The sequence below is a fragment of the Mrakia frigida genome (assembly GCF_051309035.1).
Source record: "Mrakia frigida strain ATCC 22029 unplaced genomic scaffold BDY24scaffold_12, whole genome shotgun sequence".
NCBI lineage: Eukaryota > Fungi > Basidiomycota > Tremellomycetes > Cystofilobasidiales > Mrakiaceae > Mrakia > Mrakia frigida.
In genome coordinates this window covers 262,590-283,004 of record NW_027481269.1, presented here as the reverse complement: position 1 = coordinate 283,004, position 20,415 = coordinate 262,590, and the positions used below count along the sequence as shown (strand labels likewise).

The 20,415-nt window shown below is 54.3% G+C and overlaps 8 protein-coding genes across 8 annotated transcripts; 7 read left to right on the top strand and 1 right to left on the bottom strand.

The window, feature by feature from the left end:
* Positions 1 to 7: 7 nt before the first annotated feature.
* BDY24DRAFT_386354 (Mob1/phocein family protein) lies at positions 8 to 2,127 on the bottom strand (the record flags this gene model as incomplete). The annotated part of the gene is made up of 10 exons (XM_076640092.1): positions 8 to 355; positions 506 to 552; positions 793 to 912; positions 1,082 to 1,215; positions 1,309 to 1,334; positions 1,469 to 1,536; positions 1,671 to 1,743; positions 1,869 to 1,939; positions 2,017 to 2,033; positions 2,108 to 2,127. The coding sequence occupies 10 exons, from the start codon at positions 2,125 to 2,127 to the stop codon at positions 260 to 262; spliced, it is 672 nt and encodes a 223-aa protein (XP_076497426.1). The 3' UTR covers positions 8 to 259.
* Positions 2,128 to 2,220: 93 nt separating this feature from the next.
* On the top strand, positions 2,221 to 4,006 carry BDY24DRAFT_386353 (beta-lactamase-like protein). Its single transcript, XM_076640091.1, has 8 exons — positions 2,221 to 2,266; positions 2,348 to 2,453; positions 2,519 to 2,611; positions 2,682 to 2,788; positions 2,852 to 3,125; positions 3,204 to 3,459; positions 3,561 to 3,744; positions 3,819 to 4,006. Exons 1-8 carry the CDS (start codon positions 2,264 to 2,266, stop codon positions 3,999 to 4,001), a joined length of 1,206 nt encoding a protein of 401 aa, XP_076497425.1. The 5' UTR covers positions 2,221 to 2,263; the 3' UTR covers positions 4,002 to 4,006.
* Positions 4,007 to 5,111: 1,105 nt separating this feature from the next.
* Positions 5,112 to 7,014, top strand: BDY24DRAFT_414474 (glycoside hydrolase family 16 protein; the record flags this gene model as incomplete). Its single annotated transcript, XM_076643317.1, has 7 exons — positions 5,112 to 5,579; positions 5,665 to 5,754; positions 5,841 to 6,110; positions 6,191 to 6,383; positions 6,475 to 6,702; positions 6,792 to 6,886; positions 6,979 to 7,014. The coding sequence occupies 7 exons, from the start codon at positions 5,112 to 5,114 to the stop codon at positions 7,012 to 7,014; spliced, it is 1,380 nt and encodes a 459-aa protein (XP_076497424.1).
* A 2,502-nt stretch (positions 7,015 to 9,516) lies between these two features.
* BDY24DRAFT_369810 (MFS transporter) lies at positions 9,517 to 11,765 on the top strand (the record flags this gene model as incomplete). Its single annotated transcript, XM_076638076.1, has 14 exons — positions 9,517 to 9,639; positions 9,754 to 9,848; positions 9,934 to 9,943; positions 10,011 to 10,127; positions 10,199 to 10,239; positions 10,303 to 10,337; positions 10,406 to 10,503; positions 10,577 to 10,758; positions 10,827 to 10,861; positions 10,938 to 11,155; positions 11,245 to 11,357; positions 11,443 to 11,505; positions 11,588 to 11,609; positions 11,694 to 11,765. 14 exons carry the CDS (start codon positions 9,517 to 9,519, stop codon positions 11,763 to 11,765), a joined length of 1,224 nt encoding a protein of 407 aa, XP_076497423.1.
* Positions 11,766 to 12,173: 408 nt separating this feature from the next.
* Positions 12,174 to 14,432, top strand: BDY24DRAFT_386347 (poly(a)+ rna export protein). Its single transcript, XM_076640090.1, has 7 exons — positions 12,174 to 12,309; positions 12,388 to 12,437; positions 12,509 to 12,598; positions 12,760 to 12,842; positions 12,997 to 13,251; positions 13,425 to 13,575; positions 13,724 to 14,432. The coding sequence occupies exons 1-7, from the start codon at positions 12,208 to 12,210 to the stop codon at positions 13,989 to 13,991; spliced, it is 999 nt and encodes a 332-aa protein (XP_076497422.1). The 5' UTR covers positions 12,174 to 12,207; the 3' UTR covers positions 13,992 to 14,432.
* Positions 14,323 to 16,101, top strand: BDY24DRAFT_339684 (SSH4 family protein; the record flags this gene model as incomplete). Its single annotated transcript, XM_076637374.1, has 4 exons — positions 14,323 to 14,690; positions 14,875 to 15,011; positions 15,209 to 15,547; positions 15,719 to 16,101. Coding segments are annotated over 4 exons (1,227 nt in total), but the record flags the coding sequence as incomplete, so codon positions are not given.
* A 29-nt stretch (positions 16,102 to 16,130) lies between these two features.
* BDY24DRAFT_33700 (uncharacterized protein) lies at positions 16,131 to 17,614 on the top strand. The gene is made up of 4 exons (XM_076637258.1): positions 16,131 to 16,677; positions 16,977 to 17,036; positions 17,164 to 17,216; positions 17,342 to 17,614. Exons 1-4 carry the CDS (start codon positions 16,268 to 16,270, stop codon positions 17,482 to 17,484), a joined length of 666 nt encoding a protein of 221 aa, XP_076497420.1. The 5' UTR covers positions 16,131 to 16,267; the 3' UTR covers positions 17,485 to 17,614.
* Positions 17,615 to 18,472: 858 nt separating this feature from the next.
* BDY24DRAFT_414470 (class II fructose-bisphosphate aldolase) lies at positions 18,473 to 20,248 on the top strand (the record flags this gene model as incomplete). The annotated part of the gene is made up of 10 exons (XM_076643316.1): positions 18,473 to 18,550; positions 18,626 to 18,642; positions 18,788 to 18,900; positions 18,996 to 19,049; positions 19,136 to 19,257; positions 19,360 to 19,426; positions 19,515 to 19,573; positions 19,671 to 19,771; positions 19,875 to 19,917; positions 20,012 to 20,248. 10 exons carry the CDS (start codon positions 18,473 to 18,475, stop codon positions 20,246 to 20,248), a joined length of 891 nt encoding a protein of 296 aa, XP_076497419.1.
* Between the last annotated feature and the right edge of the window lie 167 nt (positions 20,249 to 20,415).

Genomic DNA, 20,415 nt, shown 5'->3' with positions numbered 1-20,415 from the left:
AACGTGCGAAGTCAGAACCGTCGTGTATACGTGCGAGACCGGCCGTAAGCAGATGAATATAAACGAAAGAGCAAAGAGGTATAAGGTATCAAGAGGAGGGCTGAAAATGGGTGAAGGGACGGATGAAGAGCGAAACGAAGAGACGAAGAGGGGAACGAAGCAGAAGGCAGGGCGAAACGAAAGCAAAGAAGAGGAACTACTCCGGCTGAGCGGGAGGCTGGGTCGAACGGAGGGATGGGAAGAAAGCAGGGGCGAAGGGCTAAACGCGGGTGGTCGGCTTGTTGGGACTCTCCTGAAGGATCGCGTCGTTGAATTCGGCCAGAGGAAGAAGCTCCTTCTTGTCGACGAGTTGGAACTGTATAAAAGCGGAGGATGAAGAAGGGGGATGTCAGTTTGGGGGATGGGTTGAGGGGAGAGAGGGAGGGACGAGGGAGGGAGGGTCGAAAGGTGTTCGAGAGAGATGGCAGAGCCAGTGAGCGGAAAGGTCAAGGTGGCGCAAACGTACCTCGGTGACAAAGAGAAGGAAGTGTCGGTAGTTGGTGTTGAGATGAGCTGGACAAGCGAAGAAAGAGCGACGAAGAGAGAATCGAAGTCAGCTTGGTGTTCGAACAAAGGCGACGCGTCTCAGATCGAAACTCTTCCTCTCCTTCCCGCGAGACCCTCCCAACCAGTGACCCAACGCCCAATCCTCCCACGCTACACTCTCGTCGCAAAGATGACCCTCGATTGGGTTCCAAGGAACCATCCCTCTCAAAACCGAACGACCGAGGTAAAAGAGACGACGAGACTCACCCTCGATTCCCAAAGCACAGATCTGATCGAAGTGACTGGCGTAGATGTGGCCGTATATCCTGAACAGCCTCCTCAGCACAGTCTGGCATGTTTGACGGAAGTTCTTGGGGAAGGGAGTACCTGTTGAATCGACGAAGGGAAAGGAAGCGAGGTCAGCTCGAAGTTGAGGTTGGCAACGACGTGAGAGCAAAGTGATCGAGCAGACCAGCTCCTTCGAGCTGAGCACTGAGCTGCTAGCATAGTACGAGCGAAAAGAGGCTGAAATGGGAGCCGAGGAAGCTGGACTGACCGATCCTAGCAGGGAAAACCTCCTCGTCGTCCAACAATCCCTGAACCCAAGTCATGAGAGCGTCGACGTATTGAGGTGCTGAGAGAGCTGTAGGTTTCTTGTAGGTTGATCCGTCCTCGAAAAGGAACTCGTACCTGAGATCGAGGCCGAAGAAGGGAGAGAGTGAGCTCCAGGAGGAGAGGAGGGAGGGAGTTGTTGGGTGAAGGCAAGAGCGAGAGAGGACGAACCGTGGACCTGCTGACATGATTTGGCACTGGGAAGGGCAACATGAGAGCAATGTGTTAGCTCAGATGTGGCTTGTTGAGCGGAGAAGGCGGCGGGAAGCTGGAATGGAGCTGTCGAAGGTCGAGGGAGAGGAGGAGGGTGCAGCGAAGGGGAGGGACGAACCGTCTCGGGAGTGCAAAACTCGGTGATGGTTCCATACAGCATGTTGACGTGGTTGAAGAAGTCGACGACTGTATATCGATGCAGCCAGAGGATGAAGACTCGGATCAGCTTGTGCTACCGAAAGAAAACAACACGAGCTCTCCGCCCCTCTCCTCCCTGAGCTCGAGCTCACGACCCATCTCGTTCTCCTCGAGGGACTGACCATGCACTGCTATCCACTCGTTCTCATCCTCTCCTTCTGGCAGCTTGACAGCTGCTCTCAGGTTCCCAGATCCCTGTAGCAAAAGCGACAGAGGTCAGAGTCAGCTTTCGAGGAGGACGAGCTCGCCAGCTTGGACCTCCCTTCCCTTCCCTCCCTCCATGTTCTCTCGTGCGAGCTGAAGAAGGAACGAGGACGAACGAGAGTCGATTCAGCAAACTTTTTGAGCTGGTACTGCTTCGTCCCTGAGGGCGCCTGCTTGGGTTTGAAAGCTGAGAGAAAGAAGGAGAGCAAAGAGGGAAAAGAGGTCAGAAGAGGGGTCTTGTGTTGAGCTGAAGGGAGGGCTCACTTCTTGTTCGATTCGAGCTGAAAGAAGATATCGAGCGAAGAAGGATCAGCTACGAGGTCCAGTAGGCGACTAAGAGGATCAGATCGCTCACAGGTTGAAGATTGAGGACATAGTGGGTTGGGAGAAGGAGAGGACTGAGTCGGCGAAGCTGAAGTTGAGTTTGGGAAAGGAGAACGCGTCCTTCTCCTCGATTTCCTCTGACCATGACGACCTAGGAAACTTTTCTTCACTTTCATACGATCAACTCATGGTCAGTACATCCTTCTTCCTCGTGAAATGTCCTCCAGAAAGATTGACGCTCGCTCTTGCTTTCGTTTCCCTCGCATCGCAGAGGAAAGACGTCGAGCTCACCTTCTTGGGCACCTCGAGCGGAGGAGGGCCATCTCGGACGAGAAACTGTAGCTCTTTGGCCGTTTCAAGAGAAGGAAGAGCATGCTGTGAGTCCTCTCTGTCGTATCTATCCTCAAGATCGAAGCTCATGCCATTCTTTCGGTTCGAACAGTGGTGGATTGTGCGGAAGGGACTTTCCGTCAGCTTCAGCTCTTCTCCTTCAAGACCAAGAACCTCGACACCGTCTTCATCACTCATCTTCATGGTGAGCTCAGCGGCATCCCCTCACTCTAACCTCCATGCCTGTACTAAATTTTGATCCTGCTTCGCCTCAGCCGACCACGTCCTGGGTCTCGTTCCTCTCCTCGGTAGCGTCCTCTCTGGAGTCGCCAACACTCCTGTTCTTCTCGCTCGCTTCAAGGCTCGAAATCCTTCGCCAAAGGTCAGTCGGCACGCTCCAGCGACTGTACAACGCTCTCGCACTGACCCTTATCCTTCATCTTAGCCCTCCATCAACATCTACGGTCCCTCCGGCCTTCGCTCTCTCGTTCGAACAACCCTCAGCCTCACTTCGACTCAACTAGGAGCGACCTACGCCGTCCACGAGCTTCTTCTTCCAGGAGAGGCTCTTACTTCTTGCTCGGTAGACGATATGCATCTGAACGAGGTGGCTGGAAGGGATCTCGCTCAAGGGGACGATGGGTTCTGGAGGGACATCCTCCGGGAGGCGGGCTCTTCGAACGGATGGGTCGTCGACGTTGGAGAGATCGCTCATCGAGGTGAGCTCTTTCGCTCTTTCCTATCTCTCTTCTCCGGAACTAGAAGCTGATTAAGAAACCCTCGTTGTCCATCTGCAGTAAGCTCCTTCGGCTACATCCTCACTTTCCCTCCCACTCCTCGCACCTTCCCTCCCTCCCACCTCGAATCTCTTAAAATCCACAACCTCCACCCCTCCCTCCTCGGCAAACTCCTCAAATCACCTCACGAACCTATCGAGCTTCCCAATGGAGAGAAACTGGAGCATCCTGGGTGGAACAAGGGGTCGAAGGTGGCGATCCTGGGAGACACGAGCGACGCGAGTGGTGTGAGGGAGTTGGCGAGGGGCGTTGATCTGTGAGTGCTAATTCCTCTTGCTAAATTGCTGGCGTGTATGACGGGAAAGGAGCTCGATAAGATTCTGACGCGTTTCTCGCTGTTTGCGTCGAGCGAAACAGACTGGTTCACGAGTGCACGAACGCCCACCTCCCTTTCCCTTCGACGACGACACCCTCTTCTTCAAAGAAGGATCCAGCAACGTTCGAATCGGTTCGAGAGAAATCAGCAGCCAGAGGACATTCCACTCCCGACGTCGCTGGTGCTTTCGCTAGATCCATCGACGCGAAGCGGGTCGTTTTGAACGTGAGTCGCTCCTTTCTCCTCTTTCTTCCCGTCTCGTTTCCTGACCCACTCGTCGTTTCCTTTTTGTTTCTCAGCACTTCTCAACGATCTTCCATCTCGACTCTCACATGCTCGAGATCGAGCGGCAAACGGAGGAAGCTTGGGGTCGGACAGGGAGACGCGTCGTCTGTGCGAAGGACGGGATGAGGCTGGTTCTTCGAGGAGTTGAGGACGATGAGGAGGATGTAGCTTTGGATGTGCATGAGCCCTCACCTTGACCCAGTATTTCACTTCGAGCTTTCTCTGGTTCTTCCCTTCCTTTGTTCGTAAACGCGACTCTCTCATCCTCGGCTCCTTTCCCCGTTGCTGCGAGAGCGCGAAATGATGTTTCTGTTCTGAAGCTAACTCCTCTATCTCTGCTGCGAGCGCACCCTGGGGTTGCGAGAACGCATCCGGAAAAAGAACGAGAGACGAGAGAAGGAAGACCGCGGCGCAAGAGATCAACGGTCGCAAAGAGCGGGAGCTTGGAAGGGTGGAAGTTTCGCTCAACAAATTGCAGAGCACGTCGATCTTTTCTTGACTCGGACTTGGGAGGCGACAGAATCGGGGGAAAGGGCGGAGAGGTGACCATCGGAAGGCGAGCTAAGCGGAAGCCCAGCCCAAACAGGGAGGGAGGGAGGAAGGAGAGCGTTTCCCTTTGACGCGTCTCTCTCCCTCCTTTGTTTTGTTTCTTTTCAGGGGCTGGGAGCGAAACGAGGTAATCTCGAGGCTGAAGCTGGCTGAGCGACTTCTACCGAGTAGGAGAAAAGGGAAGAGCAGAGAGAGAGTTGGTTTGCAGACTGGGAATGAGGAACCGATCGTTCAAGGAAGGGTTCCTGGAGTCCTCGTCGAAAACAAATCAGCCGCGTTTCGTTCTTGAGGTTTGCTTCCTCCTTCTTCGTTCCCCTGTAGGTTTTCTCGTCATCTTCCTTCGGGAGTGGAGAGCGTCATTCTCGTAGAACCTTCCGCGCCATTTTTCACTCTATTCGCCCGAATGAGGATGGAAGAGGAAGAGAAAGAAAGAAGAGACAACAAAGATGGCTTGCAAGCCCACTCCGTCGAAATTCGCAGCTTCCGACCCTTGGCCTTTCAACCTTCTTCCTCCTCTTTTCTCTTCTCTCCCTCCAACCACATCCTCCCTCCCTTCCACTTACTTGTCTCTTTCAACCCTTCCCCTTCCCCTTCCCTCCTCCAACCCTACCTTCGATCCTAGCGATTGCCCCTTCTTGCTTCGACAGCAGATCACCTTCCCTTCACTTCACTTCCCATCTTCCCAACCGAGACAACTCCCACTCAAGCAACTTCCAAACCACCCCTATAAACCCACTCTAAACCCCCTACCCACAACCATGCACTTCCTCTCTACCCTCGCGCCTCTCGCTCTCCTTCTCTCTACCTCGGTCGTCGTTGACGCCGCTGGACATGGTCAAAAACGAGGAGGACATCGAGCCGCCAAACGAGCCCCTGCCACCGCCTCTGCTTCCTCCGCCGCTACCTCGTACACTGGACCTACCGCCGCCGAGGTCTACGCTCAGGATCTCAAGAAGTTCGAGAAGAAATCCGTCCCGAGGAAGAAGAGGTCGACCTGCTCGTCGGATTCGGACGACTCCTCCTCCTCCAACTCGACCACCACCGCCGTCGTTATCGATGCTGCCGTTCGACCTTCCTCTTCCGCCTACGTTGGATCCTCCGCTGCTGCCACTCCTACCAGCTCCGCCTCCTCCGCTGCTGCCACTCCTACCAGCTCCGCCGCCGCCGCTGCTACCACTTCTGCTTCGACGAACTACGATTCTCCTTGGGCGCTCGACCTCGAGGCTGTGAGTTTCCCTCTTTTCTCGCAGCTCTGTTCCCTTCCGCCTGCCTTTCGCTGACTTCAGTTTTTCACCTCTTCCTTCTCAACAGTCCGGAGATACCTTCTTCGACTCCTGGGACTTCTGGAACTACGATGATCCCACTCACGGAACCGTCGACTACCAGGACGCTGCTACCTCCGTTCGTTCTCCCTCCCTTCGCCTCCCTCGCTCTATTTCCGTTCCCGTAGCTGACCTCCTTCCCCTTCTTCCTCTTTTTCTCTCTAGTGGGCTGAGGGACTCGTCGCTATCAACCCTGAGGGAAACGCTATCATGGCCGTCGACCAAACCCCTCAGATTGGAGACTCCGTCCGAGGACGAAAGTCGGTTCGAATCCACTCGAAGTACGTCTTCAACGGAGGTCTGATCATTCTCGACGCCGTTCACATGCCCGTCGGATGCGGAACCTGGCCTGCCTTCTGGGCGAACGGCCCCAACTGGCCTAACGGAGGAGAGATCGACATCCTCGAGGGAGTCAACGGATTCACTCAGAACCAGGTTCGTTCTCGTCTCGTTCTTCTTCCCTTCTCTTCCCTCGAGATTCCTCAGCTGACTCTCGCCTTCTTTCTTTCTCGTAGGTCTCGCTTCACACTGGAGACGGCTGCACCATCCCTACCGACTTCGGAGCCTCCTCCACCCTCACCTCCGGAAACTTCGACTCCTACAACTGTGCTTCGTACGCTACCAGCAACCAAGGATGTGGTATGCGATCCACTACCCCTAACAACTACGGACCTGATTTCAACGCCAACGGTGGAGGAGTTTACGCTAGTTCGTCCTCGTCTCGATTTCGCGTCGTTCTTCGTCTTCCTTTCCCTCTGAACCTGACCGACCTCCCTTCTTTTCTTTCTCCCTCTTTCAGTGAAGTGGGACAGCACCGGTATCTCGATCTTCTTCTTCCCTCGAGAGGCCATCCCCGCCGACATCACCGCCAACCAGCCTCTCCCTTCGACTTGGGGAACTCCTCAGGCCAACTTCCCTTCCACCTCGTGCGACCCTTACACCTTCTTCACCGATAACTTCGCCATCTTCGACACCACTTTCTGTGGAGATTGGGCTGGAAACACCTGGCAGGATTCTGGATACGCTGGTGAGTCTTTCTCTCCTCGCCTCTCGTTGCTTTCGTTCGTTCGTTCGAAGTTTGAGCTGACTCGTTCTTCTCCCTCCTCCCTTTCTCAGGACAAACCACCTCTTGCGCCGCCAAGACTGGATACTCCACCTGTGATTCCTACGTCCGAAACAACGGAGCTGCTTTCGTCGATGCCTACTGGGAGGTTCGTTCATCTCTCCCTCTTTTCTTCTCGTCCTTCGACCACTTCTCTCGCCTTTACTGACTCTTCCTTCCTTCCCTCACCCTCTTCCATAGGTCTCCTCCGTCAAGTACTACCAGCCCAAGGCCTAAAACCCCTTTCGACGGCAGTCTCTTCGTTCCTTCCTTTCCCTTCAGGCACTCAACCCACGACGACGCCAGGCTCGACGCCCGCCAACGACCTTTCCCTTTTCTCTTCTCTTCTCTCTCCTATCTCTCGATGGCTCTCTTATCTATCATGCTCTCCATCATCCCCACGTTGTTTTTTTCTTTCTTTCCATCACCACCTCCCCATCCATCACCAATCACATCCACTTCCCCTCGAGCTAGCTCTCACACCCACCTACCCCCTTCCCCATCTCTCTTTATCTTTCTAGACTTTGCTGCAGCAGTTAGAAGGCGGGGGTGTGTGTTTCGTTCTCGAAGCAGAAGACTGGTTCTTCTTTTTCGACTCTGGACTCCTCCTTCTCGTTGACCTTGCGTTCTCCCTTCTTCCTTTCTCGCACAACTCTCCCTTCGGGTTATATATTTTTGCTTAGAGGCTCGATGTCTTCTAGTTGGTGTATTTTCTCTTTTGGAGTTTCCTTTTTTCTCTTTCCTTCTCCTCGTCTTCGTTTCGCGCTAGATCGTGTTTTCGGACGAGGGAGGAAGGAGGGGAGGGGAAGTCGAGGAGGAGCGAAGAGCTCGTCGGTGGCTCGTTCGTACGACTTTGGGTTTTCTCTAGTTCTATTTTTGACTGTTTGTGACTTTCTTTGATGTCTGTGCTTTGGATCTTCGTCGTGGTGTCGTTGAAAAAATCTGCAAGAGAAGAGAGCGACGGAGGAAGAGGGAAGGAAGGTCGTGCTGAGCTCTCGTCTCGAGTCAGAGCCCAGCTTCTCGCGAAAATCGTACGGAGGCTGTAAACATACCGAGACCGTGATCAAGCTCTGTCTGTTGGGATAAATCTGCTACCAACCCTCGCGAAAAAAAGAGGAGAACGTGGTCGTCCACTTTGGCTCGTGCTCCTCCTGGTTCCGAAATGAACGGTGGAGTTCACTCGGCTCTTTTCTCTTCCATGCTCCTTCCGAAGCCTCGAGGCCCTCGAAAGGAGGTTCCATCGCGCTTGCGAATTTCGCCGACCAAACGTGTTTTTCAGCCCATCTCGCTCGTTCTTTCGCTCAAAGTTGAATTCTACTAGGATGAAGACAGCGTGGAAGCAACTACTCGGACAACTTGCCCGTCCGAGCGACCTCTTTTTGACGGTTTACCTTTCATACTTACCTTGTACCGCTGCATCAGAGTCATAAACCTGGTCAGCATGTTGGGACCCTCCTCATTGCACGGCGACACATTGTCCTCAAGGAGAGGACTCATCGTTGTGGTCGCTTCGGCGGCTTCAGGCGCAAATTTTCTGGATCAAGGTAGCCTCCTCTTCGGAGGTGGCTGCCTGCCCTTTTTGCTTTGGGGACCTTGGAATCAAGCCTTCCGCTTCGCCTTCTTTTTGGTCTAGTCTGTTTTCGTCCTTCGAACTTTTGAATACTGTTCTAAGTTGGAAGCGATTCTGCTAGCGTCGTAGGTCTTCAAGACTTTTGGACGGTGGGAGGGAGTGATGGATTGATGAATTGTGATCTCCCTCGCGTTCCTTCCTCTCCTCGCCTCCTCTTCCTCATTCTTACCGGGCGAGGCTGAGTCAATATCTATCTCTAAATGAGCATGTGATCCAAGAAGGTCTGATAAAATGGACGGAGAGCAGGGAGCGTTCTTGCCGAGAGATTCGTGTAGACTAGCATTAGAGACTAGTGATTCAGAAACAATCGTTGCTTTGAGAGTGGTGGAGGAGAGTCGGAAAGCGAAGGAGGAGCGAAAACCAAACGCGTCGTCGTCGTTGTCGAGAGCTCGAGCACTCGGATGGGGAGGAGGAGAAGGAAATTAGATAGAACAGCTCTCTCACCTCGTCAAGCTCAGATTTCTCCTCACTGCTCCGATGAATACTCCTTTCTGCTCAGAATAAGAAGAGGCGAAGGTGCGACGGAAACCGAGGGCGAGTTGAGCGATTCGAAGTGAGTCGGGGAGCCGTTTCGTTTCTTCCTCCTCGCGGCCAACTCAACCTAGCCGTGATTCCATTCGAAGGGAAAGCTTCATGCGATATATATTTCTCCTCGGACTCAAAAAAGCGAGTTACATAACCACCGGTTGATCTCGGCGAACTCACCGCTCTCTCTTTCTTCTTTTTCTTCCGATCAGCCAACGGCCATGATCTCTCCTTCGTTCGCTTCCGCTTCTTCTTCTCGGCCCTCCCTCGAAGCTATACCTTCCTTTCCTCCTCCATCCTACACCCCTCCTGGAGCTCACTTCGTCATCCATCACCCTTCTTCCGCTTCCTCGAGCTCAACTCCTGCTCCCTCCTCCTCCTCCTCCTCCTCCTTCTCGAAATCGTCCTCTCGTCAGCCCACCTCCACGTTCGTCCATCGAGACGAGGACACTATCGTCCCACAGCTCCTCTTCTCTAGAGGATGTGATATCGACTCTGGCACTCAAGAAGGATTTGCGATGGGACCTCTGGGAGAAGGAGGACCTTCGAGACGAGCCACTTTCGACGGAGAGGGAAGGTCAACCATGGAATTCGGGGGAGCTGAGGAACGTAGAGCGCTAGCAGCTGTCTTCTTGTCGATGGCTCTAGCAGGCTGGAACGATTCCTCGATCGGTCCCCTTCTTCTGGCTGTGGGAGAGCACTACAAGGTGAGTTCTTGCCAGCGTTCGAGGAAGGGCTGAGAGACGGAGCTCACGACTCGTCCTTCCATTTCGTTCGAGCTCAGCAAAGACCTCTTTATTTTTTCCGCTCGCTTCTTTCAGATCAGCTATCTCGCCTTATCAAGCATCTTCATCTGTCGCTTCGTTGGGTTCTCGCTGGCGGGCATGACCAACGTCTGGTTGAATGACAGACTGGGGTGAGCCCTCCTCCCTTCTCCTCCCTCCTCTTGCTCGCCCTTCCAGCTTGCTGACTCCTGCTCCTTCTGTCCCTTTCTGATCAAGGTTCGGACGAGTGAGCGATGACTACTGAATATCAGCTTCAGTGTCGTCCAAGCTGAACTTTCCTTCTCTCTTCACAGGTCATCGCTTTCGGAGCTTGTTGGCCAGTCGTCGCCTACGCGATCCAGAGCTCTGCTCCACCTTTTCCCGTTCTCTGTCTCTCTTACGTGATCAGCGGAGTCGGACTTGGATTCCAGGTGAGCTGAGGTTCATCCGACTGGGAAGGAGAGACGCGTCAAGCTGACCCTTCTCTTCGTCGTCGAGTCAGGACGCTCAAACCCAATCTTTCACTGCCAGGCTGCCCAACATGTCAGTCCTTTCGTCTTGTTCAACCTTTCAGGTATTTGACGAACTCTGCTTTTCCCGTTACAGGATCTCCAAGATGTCGTTCCTTCATGCAGCTTTCGGTTCGTCGAACCCAATCAGAGCTTTCGAACGCGTCCCTGAACTTCGACGTCGTCTTCCTCTCTTCCAGGATTTGGAGCGCTTGCTTCTCCTCTGGTCTCAACTCAGTTCGCTCAGATGCCAAACTTCCAGTACTATTTTTTGATTTCCCTCGGATTCTCTCTCATCGTGAGCTCTCTTCATTCTTTTCGACGCGTCTCCGCCCCCCTGCTGACCAACCTTGCCCCACCCTTCTCATCAGAACCTCTGCACTCTCATCTACGTGTTCCGATTCAGGACGGAGGAATCTCTACTTGGTCCCTTACCTGCTGTCGAGACCGTTGCCGAAGACAACTCAACCGAGCCCTTGTTGCAACTCTCTTCGAAGCAGAAGATGAAGCAGATCCTCTCGACCCGACTCGTCCACATCTACGCTGCTTTCCTGTGAGTTGATTTTCCGAGACAGACCTTTGTCCTCCCTTTCCGAACGTCACTGATTCTCGCTTTCTCAGGTTCTTCTACTGCGGACTCGAAATCACCGTCGGAAGTGAGTCGCGTCCCCTCGTCCCTCCTCTCTTTTCGCAACCTTCCTCGCTGACTTTCACGTCCCATCGTTTCCCCAGGTTACATCGTCACCTTCTTCGTCAAGACTAGAGATGGTGGTGCTCAGAGCGGTCTCGTCTCCAGTGGATTCTTCCTCGGTCTCACCCTCGGACGCTTGATCTTCGTCCCTCTCAATCGACGACTAGGCGAAAAGATCGTCACCCTGATCTATACCATGGCTGCGCTAGGTCTCGAATGCGTGATCTGGTTCGTGCCATCGCTCATCGGAAACGCTATAGTGAGTCTTTCATCCCGCTCGACTCCGACTCTCCCTTCTCTCTTTCCTCTCACTGACTCGCTTTTCTGATCTCCTCTTCTCCTCTGAAGGCGGTTGCATTCGTCGGTCTCGTTCTGGGACCCATGTACCCGATGGTCATCTCAGCTCTCACAAAGATGCTTCCTCGTCATCTTCATTCGGGAGCGGTCGGTTGGGTTGCGAGGTTCGTCTTTCTCGTCGTCTCTCTTCCTTCCTCGGATGTTCTTTTCGCTGACTTGCGATCCTCATCTGCGCACTTGTCTTTACAGTGTATCTCAAGGAGGAGGGGCTCTTTTTCCCTTCCTCACTGGAATTCTGGCTTCGAAACGAGGGTGAGTCGCGTCCCGCTCGCTCTTCCTCCCCTCCCGGTTCGAGAGCTGACCTTTCGTCTCTCGTTCTCTCTGAATCCGTAAGAATCGAAGTGGTTCCTGCTGTTGTGAGTTCTCTCACGAGCTCTTCTCCGTCGTGAACCTCCTATCGTCGAGTCTGACCTTCGTTTCGCTTTCTCTTCTTTCCTCAGATCGTCGGCATCCTAGGAGCCATGTTGTTCTTCTGGGTGTTCACTCCGAAGGTACCCAGGAGGCTCGATTGAATGATCCGTCAGATTCAGAAGGAAGAAGGGGAGAGCTGGGGTAGCAGACGTTTGGAAGTGCCGCGACGGACGAGGACGAGGAACGAGAGACGACGACGCGGTGAAGAAATCTCACGAGGAAAGACGGCAGAAAGGGTAGAGCACCTCGACGCGGACCTGTGCTAGGAAAAGAGAGGAAGGGAGGAAGGAAGGAAGGAAGGCGGGTGCGAGGGAATCAACGGATCGACTTGCGCGCTGAGACGTGCGAGGACCCTCGAGAAGGACTTCTGAGGAGGAAAAACACTGTTTCTTGGGTCTAAAAGATCAGAGAGGTAGATGATTGAAGCATGTAGCTCGATAACGAAAATTCTCACTCGGCGAAAGGGAGAAGATGGAACTCAAGAACGAATCTTGAAACGGTTCCTTCTTCCCTCCAACACCACCAACCCATCCCTCCTCCTCGATGTCGGCTTCGGATGTGGTTCTTGAACCTCCCAAGGACACCATCTCCTCCCTCACCTTCTCCCCAGACTCGAGAAAGCTCCTCGTGTCTTCGTGGGATGGAGTGAGTCCGACGGCCTGCCTCTTCTTTCCTTGGAGACGAACGAGCTGACCTCCTCTTCCCTTCGCCTCTCCTCTGCAGTCGTTACTCCTCCACAACATCGCTTCCTACCAGGCTGTGCCACCAGCAAAGTGAGCTTACTTCCTATGCTCTCGCTTCGACGGATGGGAGAGCTGACCTTTCTCTCTGCTCCTCGTTCAAGATATCAACACCCAGCTGCTCTTCTCGACGCGTGCTTCTCGTCGGAATCAGGGACGGCTTTCTGTGGTGGACTCGATAGACGCGTGAGATCGTGAGTATTCTTCCCTCCTCGACTCGAAGAAGCTCGAGGAAGGGACGAAGGAAGAAGGCGAAGAAGGACAAGAAGGGAGGGAGGGAAGGAGTTGAGCTGAGCTGACCTTTTCTCCTTCCTCCCTTCCTCCCATCCTTCGAATGCTTGGACTTCAAACACAGATGGGATCTCGAAACTTCTACTCCTACTATTCTCGGACAGCACGAGGAGGCTGTCAAGTCGGTTGTTTGGTCGTCGGAAGCCAGTTCGTTCCTCCCTCTCTCTTCCTTCCCTTCCTTCGTTCAGCCTCAGCCTCACCTTTCTTTCGTCGAGCTCACCCTTTCCCTCCCCTCCTTCAATCCCCTTTCTTCTTCTTCCCTTTACCCGTCACCTCCCTCCTATCCCTCTCATCACCTCAGACATCCTCATCACCGGCTCCTGGGATTCGCACCTCAACGTCTACGATCCTCGAGCTTCCACTCCCCTCGTCGCTTCTCACCAACTCCCCGCTCGGGTCTACTCGATGGATACCAAAGGGAACCGTCTGGTGGTGGCTATGGCCGAGAGGAACGTGTACGTGTACGACGTGAGGAAGCTCGAGGAGCCGGAACAGAAGAGGGAGAGTGCGTTGAAGTACATGACGAGGAAGGTCGCTTGTATGAGTGATGGGAAGGGTGAGTTAGGTCTCCTTTCTTGACTCGGTTCAGTGCTAGAGGAGGGTTAGGAGAGAAGGAAGAGGAACGAAGAAGGAGGAGAGACAGACGGACGGACGGACGAGCGAGCTCGAGCTGACCACCTTTCCCCTCCTTCAACGCGTCTCGTTCGTCTTTGTTCACGACACACACAGGTTGGGCTTCCTGCTCTATCGAAGGTCGAATTGCCGTGGATTACTTTGCACCTGAGGATCAGTCCAAGAAGTACGCGTACCGGTGTCATCGTGCGACGGTGAACGGACAGGACGTCGTTTATCCCATCAACGCGTTGGCCTACCATCCCATGTTCGTATCGCTCCTCTTGTCTTTCCCAATCCCACCTTTTCCTCCCACCTCCCTCTCTTCGCCATCCTTCCCTCTCTTACTCTTCCTCTCTCAAAACTAACCACCTCTCCCTCTCTCCCTTGTCCTCCCTTCGTTCTCTCTCTCGCAGCTACAACTCCTTCTGCTCCGGCGGCTCGGACGCGACCGTGTCCATCTGGGACCAGCAAGCCAAGAAGCGAATGAAGGCCTACCCCAAGTTCCCCAACTCGATCTCTGCGCTGGGTTGCTCGCCGGACGGGACGTGGCTCGCGGTCGGGTACGGATACGGATGGGACGAGGCGGAACTGCCTGCCGAAGAGGCGTTGGGTTCGAAAGGGGAGGTCGGGTGTTTGTTGAGGGCTGTAGGGGAGGACGTGAAGCCTAAGGTCAAGGCTTGAGGGAGGGAGGAGAGGAGAGCAGGCAAAAGGAGGGAAGTTGGGGAGCTTAGTTTCTAAATCGATCGATCAATCGAAATTCAAGTCGAAACGATCTACTAGAGCGACTAAGCAACATCTTCTTTGATAATTTTGCTACTACTATACTCGATGAAGTTGAAAGAAGATCGAAACTCTCGAAACTCTGATCGAGTTCGTCCTCCTCCCTTCGCTTCCAACGTCCAACACCCACCCTCGCCTCGATTTGGCTTCAACGTTCCCCTCCTTCACCCTCTCCTCTCTCCGTCTCTACGACCAAGAGCACACCCCTCTCTCTCTCTCCCTCTCTCTCTAAATGTCCCGCCGACGGACGCTCCCTCTCCTCGCTCGAGACACCTCCGAGCTCGTCAGCTCCCCCTCCTCCTCCTCCTCCTCCCCTTCTTCCTCCTCTTCCTCCTCTCCTCCTCCTCCTCCTCTCACCCTCGAATCCATCCTCCAGCACTTCTCCCATCCGCAGCCGCAGCAGGATTCTTCTTCTTCGTTCGGACTCGACTCTATCGTCGTTGTTGAAACCCTGGACGAAGGAGGAGGAGGCGTCGGACGAACGGGGGAGACGGTTCTAGCCGTTCTGCTCCCTCTGTTGATCGTTCTCTCGACGTTGCTCTTCCTGATCTTGGTCTTCTTGATCTCGGTGTTGATCATGAAGAAGAAGAGGGGGATAAGGTAAGCGTTTCTGTTCGGAAGTCGGGAGTTAGAACTTACAAACCAAGAAGGAAGTGGACAAGCTGGAGGAGGAGGAGAGGCGAGAGGCGAGATTGGAGAGTGGGTGTGGGTGCGAGAGACGAAAACGCTGATTACAATCGATTTGTTGTTTCGCTTTTGATATCCGTTTGGGATTTGGTTATAGGTTGGGAGACGACAGTGGACCTGTTGATCTGAGTTACGGGGAGGGAGTCGTTGGGGAGGGAGGGCTCGAGGGAGTGGAAGCGAGGTGGTTGGAGGGTCAGGAGGAGGATGTCAGGAGAGGCTATCAGAGGGCGAAAGGTGAGTGATGAGCGTCTCTCTCTTTTTTGGGGGGGTTGGTTCGGGAGGGTTGTATATATATTTGGAGGAGCGAAGGAGGGAGGAAGGAAGGGAGAGAGGGAGGGAGGGAAGAAGGCATCGCTTCTCGATGATGAGCTCGATCCTCCCGACGAACGCTGAACGCTCTTTCTTTTCTTCCTCTCTTGTCTTTTATCTAGACTGGCAACTCCACTACCCTCCTTCCTCCATCCCTACCGACATCACTCTCTCCCAGTTCCTGACGATCCAAGAAAAGGGCGTCTCGGCTTGGTGCTTCGAACCCGACTACGAATCCAACCCTTCCCTCTACGTCCAATCCCGAACCGAGATCACCTTCCTCGCCGACGGACCTGGGATGCCCGTCGAGGAAGGAGGAGGGAACTCGGTCATGGCGAATCTGCCGTTGCCCAAGTTGAACGAGGTCTACTACTTTGAGTGCAAGATGTACGAGAAGCCTCAAGGGACGGACGTCGCGATCGGGTTGGCGACCAAGCCGTATCCGAGTTTTAGGTTGCCTGGTGAGTAACGAGGGGTCCTGATTGGGGGAGGATTAGGTGGTGCAAGGAGTGGTTGGTTGAGATTCGGAGGAGAGTTGGGAGCTTGGAAGAAGAAGGGAAGGGAGCGAAACGATGAGCTCGAAGCTGACCTCTCCTCCCTCCCTCCCTCTCTCTACTTTCTCCACCAAACAGGCTGGAACAAATACTCGGTAGCCTACCAATCCGACGGCTTCAAATCCCACAACTACCCTTTCACCTCCAGCTCGCACGGTCGTCCTCTCGCCGAAGGAGACGTCCTAGGCGTCGGCTACCGACCTCGCACCGGAACCGTCTTCTTCACCCTCAACGGTCGAAAGCACGAGGACGCCTTCGTCGGCTTGCAACGCTTCAACCTCTTCCCGACCGTCGGAGCTTCAGGAGCAGCGACCATCCACGTCAACCTCGGACAGTCAGGGTTCGTCTTCATCGAGGCCAACGTCAAGAAGTGGGGGTTGGCGCCGAGTATCGGGACGTTGGCGCCGCCGCCGGCGTACGGGAGCGAGAGAGGGAGTATCTTGTTGGAGGCTGGGTTCGGAGGAGGAGGGAGTGGAGCGTCGACGCCTGTGCCGGAGAGGAGTACGGGAGCTGGAGGAGGGAGGGGAGGAACGCACGGGAGAGGGAACAGTGGAGGATCGTTCCTTTCTTCGTCGAGTCTCGCGTCGACGAGTAGTGCTGGGAGTGCGTCAGGGTCGAGAGGAGTGGATGTTGCTGGGGAAGGAGGGAGGAGAGGAGGAGGAGGAGGAGGAGGAGGAGAGTCTCGTCCGAAGACGCATCGATCTCGACGACCCAAACCGCCTTCAGCCTCAACCACTCCCGTTCACCCTTCTCCTCTTCGACTCGGCGAACCCTCTTCTTCCAACAACAATCCATCCTCTTCCCGAACCAGCACCAACCCTTCCCCTCGTCCACCAACCAACCCCATCGCCTCTTCCTCTCGCACCCACTCCCACTCCCACTCCAACTCGTCGTCTACAACCCCTCGTCGAGCGCTCACTCCTCCCTCGGACGTCTCCTCCCCCTACCTCTCCCCCGTCGATCGCTCCTCAGACGACGAACCAAGAGGTCTCCTCCTCCCACCTACCGCTTCCCCTTCCCTTTCCGACGACGACGACGCGGACATCGAACCTCTCTCCCCTTCCTCCTCAACCAACTCCCTCGTCGGAACCGAGTACGGCTCACCCATGGGTCCTCACAACCCTCCCACGCCGAACCTGCTCGATATCTCGCTGCATTCGCTCAGGGAGCAAGGCGCGTCGTTCTTTGGGGGCCGGAGTTCCAACGGAGAAGGGAGTGCGAATGGGAGAGCAGAGCATCGGTTGTCGACGATTACGAGTAGTAGTTCCGAGGGGACGGATTCGACGGGGGAGACGGTCCGGCCTACTAGGCAGTCGAGGAATCCGACGACGGAGAGTGGGAGGAGTGGGACGGGAGAGGTTGGAGCGGCGAGGGAGGTGAGCCCTCCTGGGTATAGGTGAGTTTTAAACCTTTCGTTCGTTCGTACTGCGTTTTGGCGGTCGGGGTCGGTTCGAGAGACGACGGCGCTGACCCGTCGTTCCTTTCCTTCCTTCTTCACCTTCGTTTTTTTTTGTTCTTCCCAGTCCTCTCGACTCCCACGTCTACGCCAGTGGAGTCCCAACGGATCTGCCTGCTTGTAAGTAGAGTCGTCCTTCCCTCTTCCAGCCCTAATCTCCATCTCCAACCCTCCCTTCGACGCGTTGTTTTTTTTCGCTGACCTCTTCCCCTCTTCTTTTTCCCTCTTCCTTTTTTCGTTTGCAGCCATGATCAGCGCCGCCTTCGAAGCCGCCGAACGAGGAGAGAACCACCCGGACTCGACCACTGCCGCCGAGGAACATCGAAGAGCGGAGAACGAGTCGAGGAGGGGAGGTCCGTTCGCTTGGTTTGGAGGACAGTCGAGTTGAACGAGTTGAAACGAACGCGTTGAGACGAGGAGAGGAGGAGGAGGAGGACGACCGTAGCTCGTACAGACCTCGCACACACACCTACACACGCATCTTGGGTTCTGCTCCCCTTTTTCTTTTCTTCCTTACCTCGCTCCTCTCGTTTGAACCTCCCCACCTCCCAACCCTTCTTCGCTTTTGCTCTCTTCTGTCTCATTCTGTGCACTCCCTCTCTCATTAACGACCTTCTCCATCAGCTTTACTTTCTTTCTCATCACCTACTACGACCTTCTTCTTTCTTTTCGTTCTTGCTTGTACTCGCCTTTTTCTCGCATTTCTACGCGTCCCTCCCTCCCTCGTTTTTTTTTGCTTTGCTTTGCTTTGGTTTGGGTTTCCTCTTTGATCTTCTTTTTTGACGTTTTGAGCGCGGAGCTGAGGGGGAAAGGGGAGAGAGGGGAGAGAGGGGAGGAGTGCTTTAGCCTCAAGAAGGAGACTGGCGACGCGTCCGTCTTTTTGATCCTCCCTCGATGCTCGCACGATGGTACATCTCGAGAGCTCTTCCGTTCTTCTTTAAGAGACGCCGTGATGAAAGGGAAAAGTCTTGAACCAGTTGAAGGAGAGGCGAGAGTCCCAGGTTGAAGGAGAGGCGAGAGAGAGGAGAGCAAACAGAAAAATAAAAAGCGTGAGGAAGAAGAAAAGGCGACTCGAGTCCTCATCGGCCTCCATGCTTTCCTGCCAGTTTTGCTTAGGGAAGAACGTGAAGTTTTTGGTCTCGCTCTTTTCCCTTCTTTTCTTCCTTGCTTGGTCCCTTCTCAGTTCTGCAAGCAGAGATTCGCCCTTCAAGAGAACGCGGATTCGGAACGTCGGATCGAACCCCGGCACTCCTTCCCTCCTTGAATTTAAAGGTCGGCTCGTTCATCCCTTCCTCTTGTTCTCCATCAACCATCATCATCTCATTCAAACCCTTCCTTCCCTTCCTTCTTCCCTCTCACCACCTTTCCCAAAAACTATGTCTTCCACTCCCGCTCAACTGAAAGGAAACGCTACGCTGAGCATCCTCGAGAAGGCTGCTGCTGGAGGTTACGGAGTGAGCTCCTTCTTCCTCCCCTTCTTTTCAGCTCTCTCTCTTGTGTGCTGACCACTCTCTGCTCGTGCTTTTCAGGTCGTCGCTATGAACGTGTGAGTGTTGTTCTTGCCTCCTCTCGCTTGCTCGAAAGAGCAAGAAGGGAGAGAGAGAGGGAGGTGCGGCTCAATTCTCCCGAACTACTTCTCCAAAGCTGACCTTCCTTTTCCTCCCTTCTTTCCTTTTTTTTTGGTTCTCCAGCTACGATCTCCAGTCCGCCATCGGAACCATCCGAGCTGCCGAGGAGAACAACTCTCCTGCTATCATTGAGATCTTCCCCGTGACGCTTCACTACTGGGGAAAGGCTGGACTTCGTTCGTTCCCTTCTCCGTTCGCTTCGCCTCTCCTCTCGCTTTTCTTCCCAGAAGCTGACCTTCCTTCCAAACCCACTCTCGCTCGCTTCAATAAGAGTGCCTTCTCTCCCTCGCCAAGGCTGCTTCCGTTCCCATCGCTATCCATCTCGGTTCGTTCTTTCTCCTTCGTCCTCCGGGCCATCTCCGAGCCCTCGAGTTCCAAGGGCTGACCTCGACTTTTTTGTCGCTCTCACAGACCACGCTACCACCGACCACGACATCGACACCGCTTTGACCTTCGCTGAGGAGGGAGTCGCTTTCGATTCCATCATGGTCGACTCGAGTCATGCTGATGATGATGAGGAGAACATCCAGATCGTGAGTTCGAGTCGTCTTTTCAGCCCACACCAACAACTCCCCAACCGAGCTTTCCCCGTTCCTTCGTTCTGACCATTTTTCGTTCCTTTGTATCTGCAACAGTCCAAGAAGCACATCACTCGAGCTACTGGGTTGGGAATCGCTTGCGAGGTTGAGTTGGGACGATTGGGTGAGTCGGCCCGTCTCTGTTTCGTTGCCTCCTTTTTTCGATTCTCGAGCTCACACATCTTCGTTCTCGTTCCTTTCACGTTCTTCAGAGGGAGGAGAGGCCGGACTTCGAGTTATCGCTGATGGTCAGCTCACCAACCCCGATAAGGTTAGTTCTCTTCACACCTCGTTGCGTCGAGCTCAACCTTGCTCTTTTCTTCGTTCGAGCTGACCTCGATTCCTCCTTCTGCTTCTCGAACGTACAGGCCGAGACCTTCATGCGTGAAACCGGAGCTACCCTCCTTGCTCCCTGTATCGGAAACCTTCACGGACGATACCTCAAGCAGCCCAACCTCAGGTTCGACTTGTGAGTGTTCGAGAACGCGTCTCCTTTCCTTTCCCTCCTTTCCCTTCTCTCCTCTCACCTCAGCTCGCTGACCTTCGCTTGATTCTTTTTCCGTATCAATCAGGATGAGGAAGCTCGACACCATCACCCGACCTGCGGGACAATACGTGAGCTAGCTCTCTTTTCCCTCCTTTCCTCTCTCTCCCTCTCCCTCTCCGACCTCTTCAGTTCACTGACCTCTCTCCTTCCCCCCCTCCTCAGCTCGTCATGCACGGAACCGACGATCTCGAGGACAAGATCTGGATCGAGCTCGTCGCCTGTGGAGTCACCAAGTTCAACATCAACTCGTGGGCTCGAGATCCCACCAACGCTTTCCTCGCCAACTCCATCCTCGAGGCCAAGCTCGGTATGCCCGAGATCTACGACGGAGCGTCCGACATCTACAAGAAGGAGGTCACCAGGTTTATGAAGATGTTGGGAAGCGCTGGAAAGGCTTAGATTGCTTTTTGTGGCTGGGTCTAGTTTAGAGAGCTTTCTGGGGGAGGGGTTGAGGCGGAGGGGGTTTTGTTCTTTTCGTTGGTTCGTGTTACGATCTTGATGCGACTGTGGTCTCTTTGGTATGTTCTGTTCTGATGCAGTGTGAAGGAAATGAGTGATCTGTTCGT

Coding starts and splice junctions, on each gene's coding strand:
- BDY24DRAFT_386347 (XM_076640090.1), top strand. CDS start 12,208: ATGTCGGCTTCGGATGTGGTTCTTGAACCTCCCAAGGACACCATCTCC. Junction 12,843..12,996: donor TGTTTGGTCGTCGGAAGCCA/GTTCGTTCCTCC, acceptor TCATCACCTCAG/ACATCCTCATCACCGGCTCC. Junction 13,576..13,723: donor GCGTTGGCCTACCATCCCAT/GTTCGTATCGCT, acceptor TCTCTCTCGCAG/CTACAACTCCTTCTGCTCCG.
- BDY24DRAFT_386353 (XM_076640091.1), top strand. Junction 2,454..2,518: donor AAGAGAAGGAAGAGCATGCT/GTGAGTCCTCTC, acceptor CGGTTCGAACAG/TGGTGGATTGTGCGGAAGGG. Junction 3,745..3,818: donor CGAAGCGGGTCGTTTTGAAC/GTGAGTCGCTCC, acceptor TTTGTTTCTCAG/CACTTCTCAACGATCTTCCA.
- BDY24DRAFT_33700 (XM_076637258.1), top strand. CDS start 16,268: ATGTTGCTGGGGAAGGAGGGAGGAGAGGAGGAGGAGGAGGAGGAGGAG. Junction 17,037..17,163: donor GTGAGCCCTCCTGGGTATAG/GTGAGTTTTAAA, acceptor TGTTCTTCCCAG/TCCTCTCGACTCCCACGTCT. Junction 17,217..17,341: donor CCCAACGGATCTGCCTGCTT/GTAAGTAGAGTC, acceptor TTTCGTTTGCAG/CCATGATCAGCGCCGCCTTC.